A 25,226-nucleotide genomic window follows, 5' to 3' on the forward strand; every position below is an offset into this window, starting at 1 on the left:
CTCATATTTAGAATTTTCGGTTTTGTCAATGCTGATTATAGGGCTCCAAAATACTGGTTGACCTTCAAGATGCTATATCTTTTACCCAGCCTCTAAAGTCACAGATGTATTTGCATTTTCTGAACGGCATTAGGTGTAGAAAGTTTCCTATACCCCATTTTCATAACTTATTTTCAATATCCAAGGAGCTAGAGTGAGTTATATGCAATTTTTGTCTAATTTTGGTGTTAAAATATTTCCTTTAGATGCAAATATGTTATTTTGAATCTGTCTCAAACTAGCAAAAACATGCTCATTTTTAAGTATAACCATCATTCTTTCAAAATAAACAAAAATCGTTTAATTCTGATAAATCAGAATTCAGAATCTTAATTTTAATGAAAACCTCCGTTTTGGGGGCCGCCTCCGTTTTGGGGGCCATATACTGTATATAGAAAAAAATTTCTTTAAACATTTCTTAGAAACAATAAAACCGCCGTAATATCGGCTGCAAACTCCGGTAATTATCATAGGTCAGCCTTTCTTAACATATCTAACATAAAATTTAAAAGAGTATATCCTTATGGTAAGTGCGAGCGCAAACGCAAACCTAATCGGGAAATCAAACCGGAAAGATCGGGAAATCGAACCCGACTAATGTGATTAATCCGATTTACGCACAATTACAAATGAAAAACACTGATTTTAATGAACTCCTTAACCGGAGTTTAATTAGCTGTCAGCTTTCTGAGTATTTATTTATCCCATCCTCTAAACGAGTGTCACAACTTACAGGGACAACTTAAAACAAGCGCGGCGACACAAAGATCAGTGTTTTTTTAATCCGCGAAAAGATACAAAACGACCCAGTGTAAGCCACCTATAGTCCCAAAACGACCACAACCAGCGAGCGGGTGATAAACACGACCAATCAAATACATGGTGTCCCGAAAAAAAGTATCGAGTTGAAACACAACTACCTTAAGGGCTCTGACCATAGTGAATTTTTCATAATTGCCGTGTTTAAAATGTGTTTTCTGACTGATGTAACCAACAAAACTATGGCATGTTATACATTTTCTGTTAGACAAACTATTCCTGAATCTGAAAATTTAAAGATTGCATTGAAAAAATTTGATGAAGAAGAAAATGAAGACTTTTGCGAGGAAGAGTATTTCAACTTTGAAGAGCTTAGTTTCGGCGAAGAAAAAACATTTCGAAAAAATTTTCGCAGTAGATGGTGTATCTTTTACCGAACAATAAAAACTTTTGCGGAAAATTTTTGTAAATGCTTCTTTGTCTCGAAATCTTCAAAATAGTGGTTTTTCATCAATTTTTCATATGGATTTTGCTTAAAAAAACAGTGATAACTTTTGACACATCTTTTTAGAAAAATTTTCCGCAAAATTTAAAATAGTCCAATTCTTTGCGGACAGTTTGAAAAAAGTTTGAAACAAAAAGGTTAATTACCCATTAAAACTTAGCACTTTTTATAAAAGAAGGTGATGCAACATATTATTAACGTCTTTTTAAAGTTCATAACGTCATTTTTGCAATTAAGTTCTTAATTACTCTTAAGGGGTTTGATTAAAAAGCAATTTATAAAGGCAATTCTTAGTTAAAAGTGTTAGAGAATCTAAAACATAACTTTTATGTTCAGATACTAAAATCAATTTTCTGACTATGGTCAGAGCCCTTAAGTGGATAAATTTTGGCGTGGATTTTGGCGGGGATTTAATTTGGCGATGGATCAATTTCGTAAAATTTGGCGAGGATTTAATTTGGCGAAGTGCAAATTTTGTCACACTGAAATGGGTGAAAATTACTCAAAAATATACTAAAAAGTTGTGATTTTTCACATAATTCTCTTTTTGTTAAATTTGGCGGGGATTTAATTTGGCGAATTGCCGAATTTGGAAATTTTGGCGAGGATTTAATTTGGCGAATTTTGGTCAAATTCGCCAAATTCGCCAAATTCGCCAAATTTAATCCCCGCCAAAATTTATCCACTTAAGGTATGAGTAGAAAGTTTTTATGTGTGTATTCACAAAATTGTATTTTGAGCTCTCCCTCTTTTTTCTTTGTCATTACGTAACAATGGAATAGTAAAAAGTCGATACTTTGACACGGGTTGCAAAATTATATCAATGCAGTCAAAACATGTGATTACTCGAAAAATTTCACGTGATTTTATTCCCATGTTACTTGCTTTACAACTTACAGCTGATAACTTTGAACCAATTAGAAATAATTGTCATGTAACACGCGCATAAAAATTTCGAGTAAAAGCGTGATTTGTCTTCAGACTTTAACTTTGCAACCTGTGTATTGTAAAGAAGGTGTGTTGTCCGTGTGATAGATGATGACTTTTTTTGTTTATTGTTTATTTGTAGAGAGTGAACAACAGCTAAACCGTCGTATACCAAAAGTACGGTTTATTTCAGCCTCTCACGTAGATTTGCGAAGTGAAATGACATTCGAACAAGTCTCTAGAGATTACGTCATGCGAAAGGCTAGATTTGCCCATTCTGATACGTCGCTGTCATCACAAGAAATGGAAGCCGGTACAGTAGTATTTCAAAATCCTGTTTCAAGTCAAGATATTCACCTTGAAGAGCAAACTTTGGAAGATTGTAAGTTCATACAACGATGTAAAATTAATAGATAACCAACTTGCCTTGATTCTCAAAAAACATCCGTGTTACGGTTGTAAAAATATTAATGACATTTTGCATCGTAAAAAGTGCAATTAAATAAAAACTTGCTTCATTTGCAACCTTCTATTGGACAGAATCGATCACGTGATGTATATTTTACCAAAATTTGGGTTAGAAAAAGTGTATTTTCCTATAGGCAGCCTCACAGAAGGAATTTTTTAATTAGATATTATTGTTCTATAAACATTCATCTGTTTATTTTGTATCTAGCTGGGAGACCCGACTTCTCTGTCTATGTGGTTTCAAAAAAATATCAAAGTATAGACAGTAGTAGCCGGGAATTATACAAGATGCAAGAATTAATCGCAGAATTTGATTGCCTAATATCTTATTGTTATGATTTGATAAACAAAAGTATGACGTCAAACAGCTCTATTGTTTCAAGGAGTGGCGCGAGCTTTTGAATTGTTTTGAAAAAATAACGGTTTTTTCTTTTGTGATTTGAAGTGATTTGAATCGAGTCAATAATTCCATACTCTGTATTTCAGTGAAGTTGTTGGGATTTTAACAGGATAGAAATATTTTTGTACAGAGTATGGTCTCCAGACTATTTTGTATCAGGCAACCTTCATGCACTTTTCATTCGTGAGATATCGCATTTCAAATCACACATATATTTCGCAGATAACAGCATTTTATGAGCGTTTATTTATCCAGATGAAGATTAAGTGGTATCAGGCCGATCCGTAGTCAATTTGTCTAAAGATTGGTACCTTTATCTTTTGAAAAAAATTCCAAAATTTGCAGTAAATAACAATTCAAATTTTCTATCAATTCAGTGGATGTCAAAAAGTGTGTCAAAATCTAGCTAAAAGCATAACACGCACTGCACACAGAGCTTTTTAATAGAGTGCTCATTTCAATAGGAAAACAATGGCCCCCCCCAACAATGGTTGTTCTCTTTGGAGAAGTGCCTTTGGTTATCTATTATTTTTACATCGTTGGTTCATACCTTTTCAATACCTTCAAAAGAAGAATTTATGAAGGCCACAACTTAAATTAGAAGTACTAGTATCCTAACATCGTGTAATATCGACACATTGAACAAAGTCGGTTATCACCATCCCAAAACATAGCTCTTAATATTAAATTTAGCCTATTGGATGTCAATTAATAGGCATGGTATGCAGAGGGGTTCTAGGTCCCCCCAGAAAATTTAGCCCCCCCCCCCCCCTAAAAATTAGGTACCCCCTGACATAAAACCTCTCAGCCCCCAGTAGAATAACCTAAGGTAAGAAGGATCAACAGATAAAATAAAGATGAAACAAAGATGCTATTTTACACGAAACGAAGACTTTTTCATAAACTAAGAAACAAATATAAACTAAAAATGTAAACTATAACAAGATTCGCACAAATGCGACTAAATATTTCCCCCTTACACTTACAGATGGACTCATTGAGTTTAAAGCCCGAAGGGCTAGAGTTCAATCTCAAACCTTTCCCAGGCAAGAAAAAGTGAAGCCTTAAAAATGCGCCGTACTTCAGTAACTTTCGAATTATTTATTATTTAAAGGTCTGATTGTAGCAGTTTAAGATTTTGAAAAAAATGAAAACTCGACCCCAGGCCCAAAAATCAAAATTTTCAAAAAAGAAATATCGTTTGTCTCTTAGCCAATCAGATTGCTTATATTTTTCAAGTTCAGGAAAGGAAAACAAAATTGGAGTTATGGAGCCAAAAAAGGGGGAACATTCGATAAATGGAGGTTTTTTTATATGAGTTTATTAGGAGATTTTCATGCTGCCAACGAATTTGTTCGAGTTAAGGAGACGTTCGAGTAATAGAGGTTCGAGTTATGGAGACTCTAATGTATTTAAAAAAGTAAGCTCATCTCCAGGATAAGATGATAAAAACTTCGGGCATTACGATACGCTTATAAAAAAGTGTAGGCTAAAAAATAGAAAAAAGGGCTCGGTACTGAAAGGGTTAACAGCATACACTCTTTTTTTATAAGAACAATCAGGCTTAGACTGAAACAATAGGTCTATTATTCTAGACAATAGAAAAAATAAGAACAAGCTTAGGCTTAACTCAAATTTCATGGTTCTTATAAAGAAAGAGCGTAACGAGGGTTCATAACAAGAAAATGTCAAAGTGAGGAACGTTGCATATTATTGTAGTCATGTGTTTTAAAAATTACACTGAATGTAAACCTCAGATTAAGCACAAAATGTATATTAATATATATATATGTTTATCGTCCACCTCTAAGCAAAACGCACTGTCGAATATTTTTAGATATCCGATAGCAAAATATCTCTTCTGTAGCAGCGAGTATCAAGAAAATTGTTTTTTGATCAAATAATTATTTAAATGTCACATAAATAAAAACAGATATAAGAAAGTTCTTTTTAACAAAAAGAGAAAGGAAATTCGAACGTTTTGTAATTAAAGAGAAAAAAAGCAATGAAATTGACATCCGTAATAATAAGATAGTAAAACGTTCGAAAATGTTATAAAAAGAGAGAAAGACTGAATGACAAAATAATGGGACAAAAAGTAAAATACATTTCTGCTAATTGGTGAACGATAAACCATATATTCAACGTGAAAAATCGGATATCGAAATTATTCAGTCTCGCTTTAATGATATTCGACTCAGCTTCGCTTCGTCGAATATCATCAAGCTCGACTGAATAATTTTCGATATCCGATTTTTCTTGTCGAATATCTGCTTAATATAATGTATATTAAAAAATGTATAACAAAAGAACAGTAAAGCTAAGTTTGTTAAAAATCAAGGAAACCAGCACAAATGGGATAGGCCAAATCAGCAGTTTTTATTGGAATCATAAAGGCAAAGGTCAAACAATTGCATTGTGACCGTTTTGTCATTTTTTTAGCAATGACTTCTTTAAGAAGAGATGCTTTATTCTATCGACCTCTTTGTCAAGAATATATGTCAACCTGAAATATCGGACAATAGTTGTTCTATCGACTTCTTTTATTTGTCGAGAATGTAAATCAATCTGCTCTAGCAGACAAGGTTTATATTTTTGCCGTGTACGAAATATCGGACAATAGTTTTTCTATCGACTTCTTTGTCGAGAGTGTAAATAATCAATCTGCTCAACAAGCAGACAAGGTTTGTTTTATCGACCTCTTTGTCGAGAATGTAAATCAATCTGCTCAAGCAGACAAGGTTTATATTTTTGCCATGTACCTCTTTAGTGATCAAGCACTGTTTACTCACACTGTTGGTGATCAATGCTTCCTTAATCACCAGCACACTGTATGGCACTTTTAAGAGAAAAAAAAAAAAAAAAAAAAGAATATTGCATCCAAAAATTTCAAAAATCCTTAGGAAAAAGATCCCTGAAAGTCACTTTTAAAGCTGTCTGACTGTCTGAAAAATAACCAGAGAGAAAGTTTCCAATTCAGTCGAGTTGACAACCAAAACAGTCCAGAACATGCACCACATGGTGAGTTAAATTTCCTCAATAAAAATCGCACATTGATTAATCCTGACTAAAGGTTTTACACTATAGACAAGAGTTCCGCCTCACTGCACAAATCGATCGGGAGAGGCGTGGGCGTTATTAAAGGGGCAATCCGCCACCACATAACACGGTTTGTTATTGTTTTTCTAAAACTCGATTACTTTTAGGGTGCATAGGGGAATTTCCAGTTGAGGCGGAGTGATCGAGATAAAAATATCACGTTTGACGGGGAAAAAATCAAAACAAACTTATGTGGTGGAAGGCACAAAAAATTATCTTCCTTTCTCAGAAAAAAGCTATTATTTTGTTTCAGCTGAAGGTAACCTGATAACAGCTGTTCATAATTTTCTTACGTGCACGGTAAACCTCTGAAGGCACTTGAAAATTATACATCTGAGGAAAATAGTCCTCCCGCGGAAAATTTCACAACAAGAATCTTGTTGTGCGCCAGAAAGTCAAAAACTGATACGGCGCCTTATTCATAAACACAATCACGCAACTTTGTTGTCATCCCCAGTCCTTATATGCTCAGGGTTATCTCTTGCTGAATTCCATTTTTTATCAGACAGTACCAAAGATTGGTACTGTCCTAAATGCCTCCTTGGCTCACTTCCTTTCAAACCTGAAATTCAACCTTCCTCCTCTGGTGCTCTGAACCCTAAAATTCTCGAGATTGCTCGCAATCTTAGTCTTATCTCTGATCATTGCTCAAATAATTGTCTTGACCTTGACAATGTGATGACTGCCGACTGTAAGTATTACAAAACCTCTGATTTTCAAAAACTTGTTCGTGAAAACGGACCCTTTTCCTTTTCTTCTTTTCACCTGAATATTGCTTCCTTAGCTCTACATTTTGATGACTTAACTACTCTTCTTTCTAAACTTAACTTCAATTTTGACGTAATGGCTATTACCGAGACCCGTCTTTTGAAAGGCAAAAAACCTTCGTTTAACTTCAATCTTGAGAACTTTCATGTACCAATTCATACTCCTACGGAGGCTTCTGTTGGTGGCACTATGCTATACATCTCAAAAAATCTAGACTATGAACCTCGCAAAGATCTTGATTCTATGCTCTATTATCCAACTCTTCTTGAATCCACTTTTGCAGAAATATCTTGTCCGAATTCCACTAACACCATCGTTGGATCAATCTATAAACACCCACTTCTCTCTCTTGATGAATTCAACAAACTCATAGAATCATTTTTAAATAAAATTAACAAAGAAAATAAACAAATTATTCTTCTTGGTGATTTCAACATTAATCTTCTCAATGCTCCTTCCGATTCTAACATATTATCTTACCTGAACAACTTCGGATCACACTTTCTTATACCTAATATTTTCCTTCCTACTCGTATTACTGACCACTCTATGACACTTATTGATAATATCTTTTCCTCAATTTCTGAAAAACACAGTTTTTCAGGTAATCTGCTTTATTCCATCTCTGATCATCTTCCCCAATTTCACCTTATCTGTGGTTCTTCTAACAAACCAAAGCCTGGTAAATCTTCTAGGAAAGATTGGAAAAATTTTGACCAAAATAATTTTATTCTAGACTTTCTTGGCACTGATTGGGCAAACAAATTATATCACATAACAGATGTTGATCAAGCTTTCAAAACATTCTATGATCTAATTCAAAACCTAATTGATCAACATGTTCCAACTGTAATTGTGACAAAACGCCAACAAAAAACCAGAGCTAAACCATGGATCACCCCTGGGATTATCAAATCAATTTCTCAACGTCAATTTTACTCAAGGAAATATATCAAAACCAAAGACCCAATTATGAAAACTTTTTATTATCAACGATACAAAACTTACAAAAACCTCATAGTTACTCTTACACGTAAGAGCAAAAATAATCATTATTCCAGGTTTTTCTCTGTCCATGCTACTAATATTTTGAAAGTCTGGGAAGGTATCAGAGAGATCATTGGCTCAAATTCTAAATCATCTCCCTCGTCTATTCGTGTTAATGGTCATCTTACCTCAGATCCAAAAGTTGTTGCCAATGGCTTCAATGACTTTTTTACATCCATTGCAGAGACTGTTCGCTCCAAAATTGGTCCAACCAACCATCACTTTTCCCATTATCTTAAGAACCGCATCAGAAATTCTATTTTTCTTGACCGTGTCAACCCAGCTGAAGTTTTATTAATTATTAAATCCCTTCCCCTAAATAAATCATCTGGTCCCAATAGCATCCCCCAAAAAATCCTTCGCCTTTTAAAATTTGACCTTTCTGGACCGCTATCTTTTCTTTTTAACCTTTCTTTTGAATGTGGTTCTTTCCCCACAATGCTTAAACTTTGCAAAGTAATTCCTGTTTTCAAAAACAAAGGCTCCCCTCTTGAGATCTCTAATTACCGCCCAATTTCTTTACTTTCCAACATCGAAAAAATTCTTGAAAAACTTATGTACTCTCGTATCATTACTTTTCTAGATTCTCATCGCGTATTTTTTGAACGTCAATTTGGTTTTCGTAGATCTCACTCAACAATCCACACTTTGCTTAACATTGTTGAACGTATTCGTAAATCTCTTGATAGTGGTGACTTTGCATGCGGTGTGTTTGTTGATTTGCAAAAGGCTTTTGACACTGTTGATCACTCTATTCTGATTTCAAAATTAAATCATTATGGAATCAGAGGCAAAGCTAATGAATGGTTTAGATCGTATCTATCCAATAGATCTCAGTTTGTTTCCATCTCCTCCACTGAGTCTTCTATTAAAATAATTCCTCATGGAGTTCCACAAGGCTCTGTTCTTGGACCCCTTTTATTTTTAATTTATATAAACGATCTTCACAATGCCATCTTTTCAAGTGAAACTTTTCATTTTGCTGATGATACCCACCTCTTACATTTTAACCCTGATCTGCTTTCATTATGCAACAGAGTCAATCGTGACTTGAGATCCCTCCAAACATGGTTGAAAGCGAATAAAATTTCCCTTAATGCAGGGAAAACAGAGTTTTTAATCTTTAGACATTGTCGCAAACCTCTTCCTTTCATCCCTTTTCTTAAAATCGGAGGTAAGAAAATCTTTCAAAGCTCCCATATCAAATATCTTGGTATTTTGATTGATTCGCATCTCAATTGGAAAGCTCACACTACTTTTTTGTCAGCCAAACTTGCTCGAGCAAATGGTATCTTATCTAAGCTCAGGCACTACGTTCCAACAAAAACTCTAGTTAACATCTACTTCGCTCTATTTCACTCTCATCTCCAATATGGTTGTCAGCTCTGGGGCCTCACTGAAAACACCACATCCAAACCTATATTTATTCTTCAAAAGAAAGCCTTACGTCTCATGACTTTTAATTCCTTTCAATGTCCTTCTTCTCCACTCTTTTCTGATCTTAAAATTCTTAAAATCTTTGACCTAGTCAAATCTCTTAATATTTCATTTGTTCACAAATTCTTGAACAATAGATTACCCCAAGATCTTCTTAATTTTTTTGAATTTGTTCAGCTTGAAGCTGAAGGTGACGATAATCAAGGTACCAGAGGAGCAAGATTGAAGCTCCTTTTTGTTCCTTCCTACAATACCATTACTTTTGGTAACAAATCTTTTTCTAAAATCTGCATAATACAATGGAATAGTATTCAGCGATCTTATCCAAATATTACTCTGAGCTCATCTGATTCTAGCTTTGTCAAATCTCTTGCCTTTACTCACTGTCTTAGGGAATACTGAGCACACTCCCTACCCACAGCTTATCTTTAATCCGTAAATAAATAAAAATTTTCAAATTAATCTACTGAAATAATTTATGTATTTTACAATTGTTACTTGCACTTAGGTGGCCGCATCTTTATGATTAGTCCAGGCTATAAGGCGGTCTCCATCCTTTTTATTTTGTGGATACCGTCTCTCATGTATTTTAAGTGTTCAAATGGTAAATAAATAGTTACTTACTTATAGACGAACGCGGTCCTTACGATTTCGAGATTGCATTTTCGTCAGATCGTATGTTTTCACCCAGTGGGTTCGACTGACAATTCCTGCATTAAAAGCCAAGATGCAATATGTTTATTAAATACACGCTCACAGTATCTCTAGTCAGGAAAACAACAACCAAAACACGTACCAAAACAATCACACAAGTTTCAAAAGTTTAGAAAATCCACAAAACCTCTGACCTCATGAATGTAAGAACCAAGAATTAAAGACTTTGTTTTGGGGTCACTCGGTAAACAAATCTCATATAACTTGTTCCAGAGACATTATTGTCCATATAAGAGTTTGTATTTCAAAGTTCAAAGCAAAAATATTTCTCGTACTGCCCATTTTTCTCATCAATTCTTCAACTTGAACCAGTTTCACATCTCAATAGAATGTTAATACCATTTTGCCAATCATTTAATGTCCAAAGTTATGGGGATGTAGCGTTTTCTTCATGTCAAGCCAAATGTCTCTGAAATCTTTAAGTTGGTTTGGTATTCGGAAGAGGTAATCCATGGATATCTTTGTAATCAATGATGAAAAACTCTTGAAATTACTGATGATTACAGTTGAAGTGTTAGCCTCACATTTCATGTAATTATTGGTCGCCAATTAGATGAAAATTGTATGTTTTTTGTTCGTCAGAAAAGAGTTATAACTTTTAAAAAGCCAAGAGTGAATTTTCGTCCATCTCGTATTTTGATCTGAATTATTCGTGTCTTGATTACTCAAAAACATGCGCGTAACATCAAGGTAAATCCGTGCGATTTTGTCTGAATAACTAAGGCAAATGAAAACAAAAACAAACTTCGCAATGTGGTGGCGGATTGCCGCCCACTTTAAGGGTGCAAAAAGGGCGTAAGTAGCCAAGGATCGGAGAAATGCCTTTTTAACTAATATTTCCCCTTATAGCGGGGAAATATTCAAAAACTGTGTGAAGCTTTAAAAATACAAACTACCGGGTGCACCAAAAAAAAGTATACAGGTTTGTCGAGATATTGTGAGCTTCATGATTTAAATTTTTTGTTAATTCTTTTTTTACCGTAAAGAAGATGCTCTAACTTGAATTTTGAGCTATCATACATTAAATTTGAAAAAGTAGTTCGAAAGTTATTTTAAAAAAACTGACTTTTTTTCCATGTCGAAATTTCAAAAAATCATTAAAAACGGCAATCACGCTAGAAATAAGACAAAATGGCAAAAACACATTTTTATTGTTTTAGTTTTGTTTTTTTCTTATTTATATTTTGCCAACAGTTTCTCCATCTTATATGCCCGTCCTGAACATTTCCAACACGAGCAAACTCAATGCAGACCCAAGTTTTTTGAGCAACTAGTCGAGGAATGGTGATATATTTTTTAAAAAGTTTTCTCACATAGCACACGCATAACATCAAAACCTCTCTTGGAGATTTCCAAAACTTTTTGTCAGCTTTTCCAAAAATATTATCCCACATGGGAATAGCTTGCTTTACCATATTTTTAAATTCTGAAATGAGTTTTGATGAACATAGTTGCATTTTTTGGTATTTTTATGTGGAAAGAAGATAAGTGTCAAGAGAAAAGTTTGCTCCCTGTTTTTGATGATTTTTTGAAATTTCGAGCTTTAAAAAAAGTCAGTTTTTTTTAAATAACTTTCGAACTACTCTTTCAAACCTAATGTATGATAGCTCAAAATTCAAGTTAGAGCATTCTCCATACGATAAAAAAAGAATGAACAAAAAATTTAAATCCTGAAGGTCACAATATCTCGACAAACCTGTATACTTTTTTTTGGTGCACCCGGTATATGAAATGATGTACACTTAAGAAAACCAAGTTCCTCGACTTAGGACACTTGACCTTCAATAACGTGAATGATATAAAAGGGAAACAATTTGAAAATGAATAGAAACTGAAATAAACTACATGAAAAACTTATTGGATTTAGTATTAGATCATACTAAAACTTACTTTCAAAAAACCTTCACACTTCAGAATGAAAAACCTAAATAGGTCCTAAGGAGCTGATCATTAAGTGAAATATTCTAAAAATCATAGGGATACTAACAAAATTAATTAATGAAATACCCTGGAATAAACTTTGATATAATACATCCATCCTTGTAACAAACAAAATATAGCATTTTAATGTGCAAAGAAAATATGATGATAAACAGAAAGAAAACTAAAGAGCAAGAAGCAAAGTGTTTCAAATAAGTTTGGGGCTCAAAATCAAAAAGAGTCTGCCAAAATTATTATCAAGAAACAAACCATTAGCTAAATAGACTCAAATTTAAAAGATTAATATTCAAAAACAACAAATCGAATAACATAGTAAAGGCCGTGATACACTGGTCAATATTAAATCAATATTCAAAAACTGTTACAGTACTATATATGGATATAAATCTAAAATTGATCGCTTCCTTATACTTATCAATAGTCTAAATTATATTCAATCATAGAATATTGATCTATTATAATTTGGGCCCTTACACTTGCTCAAAATTATAGGTAATATTGCAAACAATAGGAACACTTGCCCTTTGTTCGAGAAGAGAAGTTTCTCCTCTCTCTCTAGGCTGCATGCATCCCCAAAACTTATCAGAGGGGATGTGTGCAGCCTACTCTCTCTCTTGGAGAAAAAATGAATGAAAGTATTTGTTTACATAAGCGAAATCGATATTTTTTGGTGTATGGGGTTCATAGATACACTTGATGTATGGGGTTGATAGATGTATTTTGTGTCCCTTAAAGAATAATGACTTACAAAAGAGACTAATTTTTATCTTATGTAAAAATACCAATAACCAAGATTTCTTTGTTGAGGGTCAAAGTTATTCTCACTGAAAATGTCATCGCATTCATACCGAGCGTTAGTTTTTGCAATAGCCACGTGACCTCTTGCCCATATCCAAATGGGGAATTGATAAAAAAAACTAACACCTGCTCCGATTCTGTAATCAGCACAAGGAGAGAGGGAAATTGATGAGTTATCATCCGGTAAAAATCGAACTGCGTCGCATCCACCGACGGTGGACGCTTCCCTGTTTACATATTTGTGTATCTTTTCACCGTATAGAACGACATCAAGGGTTCTGCTGTGCCATGGTTTATAGCATTTGATTCTTAGCTCGCTGTAACCTTCTTCATTGAAAAGGCTTTGTAAGGCGAGTGGGTCCAACATGAATTGTGAGTTTGGTACATTTTGGAGGTCAGCGATAGACGATGGCTGAGCTATGTGATTTGTATAGATCGAATCAATTTTATTTGTGTTGTCGAATTTGATATTCGTTATTTGCAGCCAGCCGCCTAAAAAAAATGTTCCATTAAAAAATCTTAACATTTGTTTTAAAGGTTTTGTTTTTAAATAAGAGTGATGTCGTTTGTTACTCGTCAATTTTAACTTACAAGCTTTTTCACATTGGATTGACACCGGATGTAGAGGAAAATTGGTCAGAAAGGGGAGGGGAAAACATTTTTGCTTGTATTAGCATAATATAATAACAGGCAGACACTGTAAAATGAAATATATGTGTCTGATATGAAATATATGTGTCTGATATGAAACGGGAACACTTATGTAAAAACAAAATCTTTAACCTTTTTCGATTCGACATTTTTAGGAGCTTGTTTTTTGATCGAAAGAATGACCTATTATTTATTATTTTTGTTACCTTCCAAAATCTGTCTAAGTAGCTTATAATAGTGACCTAAGCATTATGGCCTGACACATTCGGTTCGGTGGACGAAAAATTAAATCAAAATATCTTACCACCGTCCGTATTCAAGTCACAAAAGGCTTTCGTTTTTTCACCAAGAATTTCCATTTCATAAATTCCTGATTTGCAATGTGGACAAATCTCTTTGACGTCTTTGCATGTTTTGATTTCACTTCCACATTGCTAAAGAAAGAAAATTAAAACAAGGAGACTGAGAGAAGGAATTTCCAGCCTCTATCAAGCCCGAGTCCCGAGGGGAGGGGGTACTCTAGTAAAAATAGATGCTGGGTATTATGACGGTGAGGTTTGATCTCTCTAAGGGTCCGTTGACAAAAGATCTTATCGAAGTTTTTTATTTTTCTAAAAAAACGATGCATTGTGGGATTGTTTCGGGAGTATTACAATAGAAATCTCTTAGGAATTCCTCGAGGGAATCCTATTGTAATACTCCCAAAACAATCCCACAATGCACCACTTTTTTAAGAAAAATCAAAAACTCCGATACGATCTATTGTTATTTTTTGGCATTTTTGTGTCTCGTTGTTCTTAAAAGTTGTTCCTATAAAGAATTTCTCTTACCATGTGCTCCCTGTGCTCCTGGAACGAAGCTCCATCTAAATTTTCATTTTCATCATCCGAAAATAATTCTTGTTCTTTACTTTGAAAGCAAAAGCATAGTTGCTTCTCTTCAATGAAATAACCTTGTTGGAGATTTCTCTTGCATTTCAAAACACATTCGATAGGTGATCTTGCTGGGACAGGTTTTGAATCATCCTTTGTATCAATACTTGTTGTTTTTGGTTGGTTGGTTAGGTCTTTTTCGTACCATTGTGGATAGACCAAAATGATTTGGGTGAAAAATACTGCCAAATACATAATTATATTTCAATTCTAAGGAGTGATGGTCAGGTGACCTAAAGACGTCAACGCCTGAAACCAGGGGTTCCCGGTTGTAATCTCCGCTTCTTCCTATGTTTCGTTCAGTTTATGGATAGCTGATATCGGAACTGTCTAGATGTTAAATATCGATTCTATCTATTCGAAAACCAATTGAAACCAATCCAGCTTTTCTTATCATTTGAGTATTTTGTTAATTACAAACAAATCATCGACAAACTCAAGTCGGATACATGGAATGTTTTCATCTTTAAAATTCATCAATAGTATAATTTTTTGAATAATTTTTTGAATAATTGATACAACATCTGCTTTATTTAATATTAATTTTTTTTATCAAAATAACGGATTCAGACAAAAATGTTACTTCAATAAATTTTGAATAGATTGCCATGGGATGACTCGATTCAAAACCAAAAGTATCTTATAAAGGCCGTGATACACTGGTCAATATTAAATCAATATTCAAAAACTGTTACTATATATGGATATAAATCTAAAATTGATCGCTTCCTTACACTTATCAATAGTTGAAATTATATTCAATCATAGAATATTGATCTATTATAATTTGGGTCCTTACACTTGCTCAAAATTATAGGTGATATTGCAAACAATAGGAACACTTGCCCTTTGTCCAAGAAGAGAAATTTTTTCTCTCTCTCTTGGAGAAAAGTTCAATGGAAAGTGTTTGTTTACATAAGCGAAATCAAGGGAGTTTCTAAACATCGACCAGAAATGGTGACCACGACCAGCGAACACGACCAGCGAACACGACCGGCGACCACGACCGGCGACCACGACCGGCGCCCAGATAAATTTGGGTTATCGAGTTTACCTGCTCTCTCCACCGTAGAGAACACCCAAATCGAGTCCTGATGTGGCTTTCAAATGAACCACTGAGCACGTGGCTGAGAATTATTCTAGCTAGAGAATACTAAAAGTGACTTTTGATGTTACCAGTCATTTTCTGGACAAAGTGACACTTTTTGACAAAAATTTTGACAGGGCAATTAAGTGTGATGCCTGTAAACTTTATTACACCAAATATTTTAATTGTACCGAATGAGATGCCTTGAGTATGAATAGATAGAAATTGTCAGTAGGAAAAAGCTGGGAAGGCCAGTTTTAGAGATATCAATCTCATCAATTATTCTATTGTCCTTACATTGTCAAAATGACTTATTTTGACAAAATAATGATCTGATGATCAAATATAAAGCTTCCTTAATAAATTCCAGCAGAAATTTTGCCACTAAATAATTTGATGCCGAAAATACAAAAGGATAGAAATTGACACTCTTTTCAAGAGCCCCCCAAGCGGTTTGCGTGATGGCGTGATTGGGACTTCTTTCTTGCGTGATGGCGTGATTAGAGATTTCTTTTGGCGTGATGGTGTGATCAAGATTTTGGCGTGATGCGTGATAGGGCAAAAAAAATTTAGGCGTGATGCGTGATTTAGGCTATTTTTCGCTATTTTTTGCGTGACGACAAATTTTAGCGATTTTCGTGATGCGTGATGGAGAAGATTTTTTTGCGTCATGGCGTGATTAGGGGTGCCGCTGTGGGAGGGCCTCATTCAAGCTCCAAGAGCGTTGAGATGGCTGCTCTACACGTTTTGCACGTGGCTTTGTAATCACTGTAGGTGAGCTTTACTCTTCAATTCGATAAATGATCATAACAGAAAGACTCTACAGTGGAGAAAAAAGGAAAAACTCGATAACCCAAATTTATCTGGTCGCCGGTCGTGGTCGCCATTTCTGGTCGATGTTTAGAAACTCCCCGAAATCAATAGTTTTTCCTTTCTTTCTATTGTTGACTGGAAAGGAAATTGAATTGAAAAATTTCAATCTAAATCAACTCTCGCTCAATGATCGAACAATAGAGCATTTTCATAAATTTGAACCATAGAATTATTATCAGATAGAATGAATTCATGCTTTTTTCTTCAAAATGAAGCGTGTCAGGGGTCCCTTAGTTGCAATGGGAATTCAATTGCACGTGTGCAATGATAATGTCATTTCTTTGTTCTTATCGTATTTTAATTGCATATTTTCTCATGCTTGTTTGGACTCTTTTGAATTCTCAAAAATTATGCACATAATTTGATTATTTTCAACTTGAAATTTCGGGCACTTCGGTCCCCTCAATGCAAATAAGAATTACATATTTGAAATCAGCTCATTTTATAGATTGACCAGTGTTGAAAACTATTTGAAAACGCACTTCTAAGAAAAGAAATTTGGCTGTCAAGTTTTCACCTAAATTAGTTATTCTTTCCGTATAGACTAAAATTTATTTTTATAATTTTAGGAATTTAAATCGATGGAATCACTAAATTTCAGCTCCTAAAATTCCAGATTGTAAGCTAAAATAGATTTGTAAATATCAATCGTTTTCCAAAACTAAAAATTTCGTAACTAAGAAAAAATACTGTGCAAACATACCCTTATAAAGAGATTTCTATCCACGCATCAGATTTTGAGAAACTATTTTTACGACCAATAATCACTTTTAAAAAAGGAAATCTGAATAGATGATGAAGTAGCCAAAGTGAGATATTATTCTATCTAATAACAGTTCACTGGTTTTCTCGAAACTCAAATCTTAGTGGGAACCGATTTTTTTGTCCTGATCCCAAACTAACGTTTATGTTGTCTGAGTGTTTGAACCTTTAGCTTGAATAAAATGTCCTTTGTGACCGTTTTGCCTATGTAATGTTTCATGGTCTTACATGCTCTTTTCTTATGTAAAAATGTGTAATTTTTTTGCTTCTATCAACCTCTAGGTGAATCAAAGGATCTAATGGATGCTGAAAAGATCTCGGCTTCTAAGCTACAAGGATTGGACGGTGTTATATATCTTCCACGCTGTGTGAAATACATAGCCTGGGCGCTATGTTTTTCGGTCATTGTTGTGGCTGGTTTCTTCACCTTACTTTATGGATTAAGTTTCGGCAAGAATGACCAAGAAAAATGGCTTTTCGCTTTCTTTGTTTCGGTTTTCGCAGATATTTGCATCAATCAACCTATAAAGGTATATTTTCATTTTATTATATAGGCCAAGTAGTGTACTTTAGGCGTACAAACTTTCGCGAGCAGAAACTTTCGCAAGCAGAAACTTTCGCGAGTTTGACTTTCAAAAGGCATTTTTGAATCCAAAATTTTTGAAGCCTTAAGATGTTCTTAACTATTTGAGTTTTTAGCTTAAAATTCTCTCAACATGTTCTTATTTTCACCATTCTGAGCATTTTTGCCCATTTTCTTGGCCATTTTCCGTAAAGCTTTAAAATGTTAACATGTTCTTAGCATTTTGGTCATCAATCCTTATGTTCTTATATAGTTTGTTCTTATAAAAAAAATGTGTAATATATATTATATTTTTTGATAAATTTTTATCTTTCTTAAACCCTTTGTTCTTTTCTAAGGTCAGTAAACCAAAGTACGTAGCAGATGGCTTGCAGTTTCTTCAATCACTGAAGAGTTTTATAACCTTCAGTCTTGTAATAACTGGGTAGTGGGGTAGGTGGAAAAAACTTGATCAGAAAGAGGTTGGAAAAATTCCCCGGGTTGAAAAATTCCCCGGGTTGAAAAATACTTTCAAAGAGTAGAACCCTTATTGATTGTCTTTGAGTTGGACAGTCTAACTTATTGTTCCTTATTTTTTTTCCACTCGTTTCAGGTCCTATTACTCGCAAGCGTTCTGACGCTTATCTTCCGTAGACTAAACGACGAATTAATTCTAACAGAAATACACAACTATCGTAATATTGATTTTGGAAATGATAGAAATTCCTTTCACAAACTGAGTCTATCTGCTGAAACAGCAGGCGCCCAACCTAAACGCCCCAAACCGCCCTCAAAGGAATATATTGAAGAGATGAGAACACAGCGCTTGTATGAGCAGAAGATGATTAATATAGTGATAGAAATTTTCACTTATACTTTCTACATACTTTTATGTTTACTGATCACGTATGGACACCGCGATCCAGGTGCTTTCCAAATGACGACCAACATTGAGCATATTTTCTACACTGGAAAGTTTGAAAAGGTTTATTGTTTTTTATTGTAAGGGAAAGGCATACGAAAATCAGCTCGTTATACGCCTGTCTCAAGCATCAATTCGTCATAAAGCAGCTGGATTTTAGAAAACTATATAAAGCACAGGAAATAAGTGGCTTCAAATCATACATAGGAGATTCAACTCTAATTTTCGGTTATACCTTATTGGTAAGGTCTAAAGGAGTATTCGACTATTAGAATTTCTCCCATATGTGCTAATCTTGATAAACCCTAGGTCCATCAGCTCTTGAATTGGCTTTTTATACATTTCTTTATAAGCAACCAGGTTGCTAAGGCTCGAGCCCTGAAATGTTTTTAGTATCTCGTAAAGTAAAAACTTTCTAGATAATCTAGGCATTGCAAAGGATAGCCCTTGACCTAATAATCATAAATATGGTATAATATCAGGAGTGGTCAAATCTTTTTTTAGAAAATGAGCTAAAATTCTAAACAACCCCGGTCCTGACCCGAAAATTGGAGTTGCTTATAACTGTGTAACGTCTAAAGTAATGTTTTCCTTTTTTAAAGGTTAACTCTATACCGAAGTTTTGGGATTGGTCACAAAATGTGTTTAGTGATGGATTATTTAATGATTATTGGTATAACGGAGAGATGACACGACGTAAAGGTTTCCTTGCTGATGGTACATCTTACCTACTTGGTAAAGCACGCTTACGACAGATCCGAGTCAAAGAAGGTGAAAATGGGAAACTCCTTTATATCTTGCCAACCATATACTTATATTCATAATATGCACCATTTCAATGTCTTCAACGAACCCAAAGCTGATTGGTTGAAAGTGAAGTATTGACTGATTTTACGTTACTTACAACCAATCAGCTGTTGGCTCCATGATGTAATATCAGAAGACATTGCAGTGGTGCATATCATGAATAGGCTGCTGGCATCCACTAACGGATTCATGCTCCTTATACTATCTGGGGTTTTGTAGTGGTCTGCGATTCAGATTGGTCTACGATTGCTTGAGCTTTTGTTTGTAAAGTTGATATACACCAAAATAACTCACCGTGGATATTTTCAGGTCGTATAAATAGAGTGTACTCGACTAAACTAAGGTTATTTGAAACGTGTAGATGTTCAGCAAAAATTTACAGCATCTTATAAGAAAGCTAATACCGCTCGACTATATAATGCAAGTAATTATGTGAATAATGTGTTTACTTTTACAGAGAGGTGTATAACGAATGGTATGTTTGGTTTAAACGAAACAAACTGTGGTGGACATTATGATGAAGATATTGAAGCTAGTTCTTTCATTTTCAACAATGGCAGCAATAATGGAAGCCAGAATGGTTATCAACAATATTGGAATCATAATGAAAGTAAGGATGTTTACCTATCGATTATTTCACAAATTTAGTACACATGTCACGCTATATACAAAATACATCGAATGAAGCTGCTTAACATTTTCAACATGGACCATCAAATAGCCATTTTTGTGTGGTAAGGATAACCCACTGGGTCTGATCATAGTGGGTAGTTAATGCCAAACTAAATCATTAAGGTTCCCTTCCCTATGGAAACAAAATGATCCCATTTTCGGGTAAAATTAACTTAAACACTAGAATCAGCTATTGCTAGCTTTGGCAAAAACAAAAGGAACCGCAGTTCATTTCTCTCACTTATATGATTCCTATTTTTTTTAGACGATGGTGATTTCAGTAGTGTATATGACGTTTCTGGTCGTATAGCGACGTATGCAGGAAGTGGATTTTCCGTTGATCTTGGCAAATCTAAGAGAGAAACGAACAAAATACTCAATTACTTGCAGAAAAATCAATGGTTAGATGAATTTACCAGGGCTGTAGTGATCGATTTCACCGTATACAATACACAATCAAATTTCTACTGCATTGTGTTGTTCCTTATGGAAGTTCCTGCTAATGGTGGTGCTTTTGTTTACAAGAGAATCTTAAGCGTTCGTTTGGATCGATATTCTACAGATTTTGCTGTTTTCTTGGCAGTCTGTGAATTCTCATTCTTGTTCTTAACCATATATTATGTGGTCCGTGAAATTAAGAAGTTGAGAATAATGCGTATGCAGTATTTCAAACATTGGGAAAACTGGGTTGAAATCATTAGTTTTGGTCTAATCTTGACTTCATTTTGTCTGCTCATGATTCGGCTTGGTATTGTCAGCGAAATCAAAAGTTCATACTTCAATGCACCCGATACGTTCATCAACTTTGATCCAGCTGCTTTGAGTGATCAATTCTACGGCGTTACCTTAGCATGTCTCTCGTTCATTTTATTCATCAAGTTCTTGAAGCTGTTACGATTTAACCAGAAAATATCTTTGATGTTTCGCACCGTTGCATGTGCTTCAGAAGATACTAAGAACTTTTCTATAAGCTTCTTGGTCATTACCTCAGCATTTTCTCAGTTCGCTTATCTATCTTTCATGGCCGTACTGGCTGATTACTCGACCATTCTGTACACCATAAAATCCTTATTCAGCATGATGCTTGGTGGAGGAAGTTTCGAAAAGCTCACGGATGCATCACCAATCAAGGGCAAAATTTTCTTTCTGGCTTATTTCAGTTTTATGGCTTTCATTCTACTTAATATGTTCATTTCGATCATCAATGACGCGTTTGCAATCGTCCAAGAAGCTTTACACCAGAAGAGAAACAGTTACGAATTGATCGACTTTCTTACACAACGTATTAAATCTTTCTTGCCGTATTCATTGACTCGTAGAAAATCGAAAGCAGTCCAACGAGATGAAAAGCCTGTAGAAATACCTTCACCTGAATCGGAAGCTAAAGAAGTCGGAGTTGATGCTGCGATTGAGTCATTTATCAAGGGCAAACTTTTAAAAGAAAACCCCGATTTAGAAGCGTCTAGAAATGCTAAATCAGTTACTATTGAGGGTGCAGTCGAAGCTGCTTGTGAAGATCAGTCTTCAAAGGGGAAACCAGCTCCGGAGACAGATGGAAAGGCTTTCAAGGTTGCACATCGAAGATCATCAGAATCCAGGAGACGAGATCGTTCAACGAGAAAGAGATTCTTTCATTGTAAAGAACGCATCGATCGGCTTGAGGCTACATTGCAATCACTAGACTGTGCTGTTGATCGATTGGTTGAACGAGTAGAGACTGAATGTCGCGAAGATGAGGCTGAAGAAAGAGTCTGGAGATCTATTTTAGTTTTAGCATATTCCAAGTATTCGAATCAAGACAGATAAAGCCATTAGATGCCATACTTTATATTGACGTTCCATTTCCACAGATCGTTCCATGATATTTATTTATTCGATATTTATTTTTCAAGAAGGAAGCTTTGTACGATTTCCTAGAATCTTTTTATTCCTTAGCGATTTTCCTATAATTTTTGAAAGAATCTTTTCTATTTGGTCATTGTGACCATATTTCTCTGAATTCCTTTTGAAATTATTTTTGTCGTTATCCATATTTTTGGATAGTTTTAAATACATATATCGTTTTCTGTCCATTACTATCCGACCATATCCTAGACCATCCCTCTCAATGATAATCTTGTGCTTGGATTGAAAGATGCATGACGGAATTTACCGGGTATAATATGGCGAATGCGACGATCTGGCATTAATGTTCAATTCGAGGTTCAAGTCTATATTACTAAACGTAGAATTCGTATTGAGCCGTGGGGGAGCCATTATGGATTTTTGAGATGGGGGTTCGAGAGTTACGTGACCGATTGTTGGGTTGGATGGGTGGGTATTTGGTTGAAAACGAAAGCGAAAGTGGTCAGGGGAAAAGTGTGAAAATTAGCGTTTTTGTGAAGAAGTCGTTGCACTGCAAATCTTTCGCAAATTTAAAAAACCACTTTCCCGTGGCGTGGAAATAATTGACGTTTTTTGTTTTTTTGGGACCCTTGGGGCACAAGGTAACCGATGACCGCAAAAATTTCAAAATTCGCGAATTGACCGTTGACAACATTAGGGGTAAAGGGACCCAATGACGTCACAGATTTGGGAAAAACTTCAAAATGCGATGTCTCGAGTTTGAAAAGGAGTTGGGAGGTCGGTGACCCCTTACTGGATCGAGAATTTTATGGAGAATACGATGGGAGGGCCTATTAGGCTTGAGTGGGACTTTGAAATTTGGCTGAAAATTCAGGCGTTTCCAGTTGATGACGTCATCAAAACAGGAAAAATGCGATATCTCGAGATTGGAAAGGAGTTGGGAGGTCATTGACCCCTCATTGGATCGGAAATTTAATGGAGAATAAGTTGGGAGGGGTAAAAGTGGGTATATAGAAACTTTAGAATATATATATATTCAAATTGGGGCATTTTGGGTCCGATGACGTCATCAAAACCTAAAAAATACAATATCTCGAGTTTGAGAAAGATTTAAGCAATAGATGACCCCTCATTGGATCGAAAATTATCGAGAGAATCTTTTGGGTAAATGACGAATTGATTTTAGTGGAGTAAAAAATTTATTACCCTTTCGATGACATCTTTTAGGGTCTAAATGACGTCACTAAACATGAAATATGCGATTTTTTGAGCTTCGATCAGTGATAAGTGGTATTATTTCATTATTTTGGCTTACAATTCAATCTTATTACCCTCCCCCACCATCCAAAGGGCTTTTGATGTGTTCAACAACACTCTATACTCGGCGGGTGCGACGCCGGGTGACGGCTAGTATTATACTAATTTCTGCAAACAAGAGAGAGAAAGTGCACAAAATTTTGCACCGTAAGGCGGTGCATTGGGGACGTTGGGGGTGCATTTTTTACCTCCAATTTACTCACATTTTCCCTGTACTGTAAGGGTCCAATTTTGAGACTAATTTTGTCCGTATGGCGTATGTGTACAAAAGGCGGTATTTCTTAAATCGGATGATAATAAATACGTCGCTTGATTGAGGGCGGGTAGATAGATAGCGAGGGTCGTTGCTTGATCGATCGACTGATTGTCAACCTTTGCCCGCTCTTTTTCGCGGTACCGTAATATTTTTTGCTGAATCGACGAAATTTCAATGGAGATGTTTGGAAAATAAATGGCGGAATAGTTTTAACTTTTCATGACATTTCAGTGATGTTTTCAGCAATTTGTGATTAACAGCTTTACTAACATTAAACAGCTGAGCCAAAATTTTTTGGTAGGAGAAACCTGGTATTTTTTTTCTGTAATTTTTGAAATGTCACAAATAAATAGTGAGAGCTACATTAATATTCTTTGTGTTGTGTGCACAACACAGTCAGGGAGTGGGGATGGAGGGGACAGCACAGACTTGTTAAATAATAAATATTTTCAGGCAGTTACATCAATATGCCTTCTTACCTGTCTTTAAAAATATGAATAAAAGTAATCACGGAAAAGGACGCAAAAAAACAAAAAAACAAGTGCTGAACAGAGAGTATAATCAAACTCGTTAGAAAAAGTACCATTAGAAGTCACCAGACGGTGTCAATCGAACAACTTCAAACGGAAATCGCAATCGAACCAATCGAACGCAATCGCAATCGAATTTCAATCGAACGGCCGATTCTTGGGTAATATTCGATTGTGTTCGATTGCGTTCAAGTAACGTTCGATTGGTTCGATTGATAGTCAACCTATGTTTAATTGGTTCGATTGATTGTAAATTACCTTCGATTGATCTTCGATTATGATTATTTTTAATAAGTTTGATTGGGATTAAATTAAATTTGATAACTCCTTTAAAGCTCTTTTTAGCGTGGATTCGTTGCGTTCGACAATCGTATCGCAATTATTCGATTGTGTTCGCTTGCGTTCAATTGATTCGGCATTTGATTCGTTCGATTGACACCGTCTGGAAGTCATAAAAAATCAACCTGATTAAATGCAATCAAAATTCCAGAGAACTTCATAATTCCCCAAACAACATTACAACGAATGTAAATACACAGAGAGTACAAGCATATTACCGAAACTCATATAGAAAGATAATTTATATTAAACTTTAAAAGACGGCCTTATTTATTACTTTTATAAGTGAGGACATATCTTTTCCTCGTCTTGACTTTTTTATTGTTATGGGAATAGATTACCGTGGTGTTAAACATGTCTTTTGATTTTGAAATTCATCACATAACCCATTTTACAATTACGTAAGAGTAGACTACGCTCGCCACCAAAGAGGTTTATTTGGATAGGATAATTATATTTTATTGTTCGCTTCTTTTTTGAAGATTCGCCGGGTTGGAAAAGTATGAATAGACCTTTTTTCAAAGAGGCCATCCTGTTGAATAATTATGTAGTCCAGCAGAAAAACAATGATAAAACCATGCATGATTATTACACTCTCTTTGAGAGTGGGTAACTTCAGAAGCAGCCAACGAGCCCATTTCCCCGAAATATCTGTTTCCCTTTTCCAGGAGAGAGCTTTTTTTGAAAAATGTGGAAACAGATCCGATTTTCTAGGAGAGACCATTTTCTTAGAACTATCTGTTTCCCCGCTCCAGCTGATGACGTCATC

At 35.1% G+C, this 25,226-nt stretch overlaps 2 protein-coding genes across 2 annotated transcripts in view; one reads left to right on the forward strand and one right to left on the reverse strand.

The window, feature by feature from the left end:
* Window positions 1-22,166, forward strand: part of LOC136806990 (uncharacterized) — a 59,446-nt gene extending 37,280 nt beyond the window's left edge. Inside the window, exons 21-26 of the mRNA XM_067063571.1 lie at window positions 2,373-2,612; window positions 17,490-17,737; window positions 18,383-18,754; window positions 19,294-19,462; window positions 19,956-20,108; window positions 20,436-22,166. Coding sequence (XP_066919672.1) covers window positions 2,373-2,612; window positions 17,490-17,737; window positions 18,383-18,754; window positions 19,294-19,462; window positions 19,956-20,108; window positions 20,436-21,976 — 2,723 coding nt within the window. The 3' untranslated portion in view covers window positions 21,977-22,166. The remainder of the gene's footprint in view (window positions 1-2,372; window positions 2,613-17,489; window positions 17,738-18,382; window positions 18,755-19,293; window positions 19,463-19,955; window positions 20,109-20,435) is intronic.
* Window positions 12,765-14,881, reverse strand: LOC136807061 (uncharacterized). The gene is made up of 3 exons (XM_067063632.1): window positions 14,384-14,881; window positions 13,858-13,987; window positions 12,765-13,394 (listed from the first exon to the last, which is right to left on the reverse strand). Exons 1-3 carry the CDS (start codon window positions 14,678-14,680, stop codon window positions 12,868-12,870), a joined length of 954 nt encoding a protein of 317 aa, XP_066919733.1. The 5' UTR covers window positions 14,681-14,881; the 3' UTR covers window positions 12,765-12,867.
* Window positions 22,167-25,226: the final 3,060 nt, after the last annotated feature.

The sequence above is a fragment of the Clytia hemisphaerica genome, unplaced genomic scaffold, assembly GCF_902728285.1.
Source record: "Clytia hemisphaerica strain Z4C2 unplaced genomic scaffold, Clytia hemisphaerica genome assembly, whole genome shotgun sequence".
Classification (NCBI taxonomy): Eukaryota; Metazoa; Cnidaria; class Hydrozoa; order Leptothecata; family Clytiidae; genus Clytia; species Clytia hemisphaerica.

Excerpts from the sequence above, each read along its gene's own strand:
- LOC136807061 (XM_067063632.1), bottom strand. The coding sequence starts at position 14,680 with ATGTATTTGGCAGTATTTTTCACCCAAATCATTTTGGTCTATCCACAA. Across the intron at positions 13,988-14,383 it reads AGGAGCACAGGGAGCACATG|CAATGTGGAAGTGAAATCAA; the intron begins GTAAGAGAAATT and ends TTCTTTCTTTAG. Across the intron at positions 13,395-13,857 it reads TGACTTGAATACGGACGGTG|GCGGCTGGCTGCAAATAACG; the intron begins GTAAGATATTTT and ends CATTTTTTTTAG.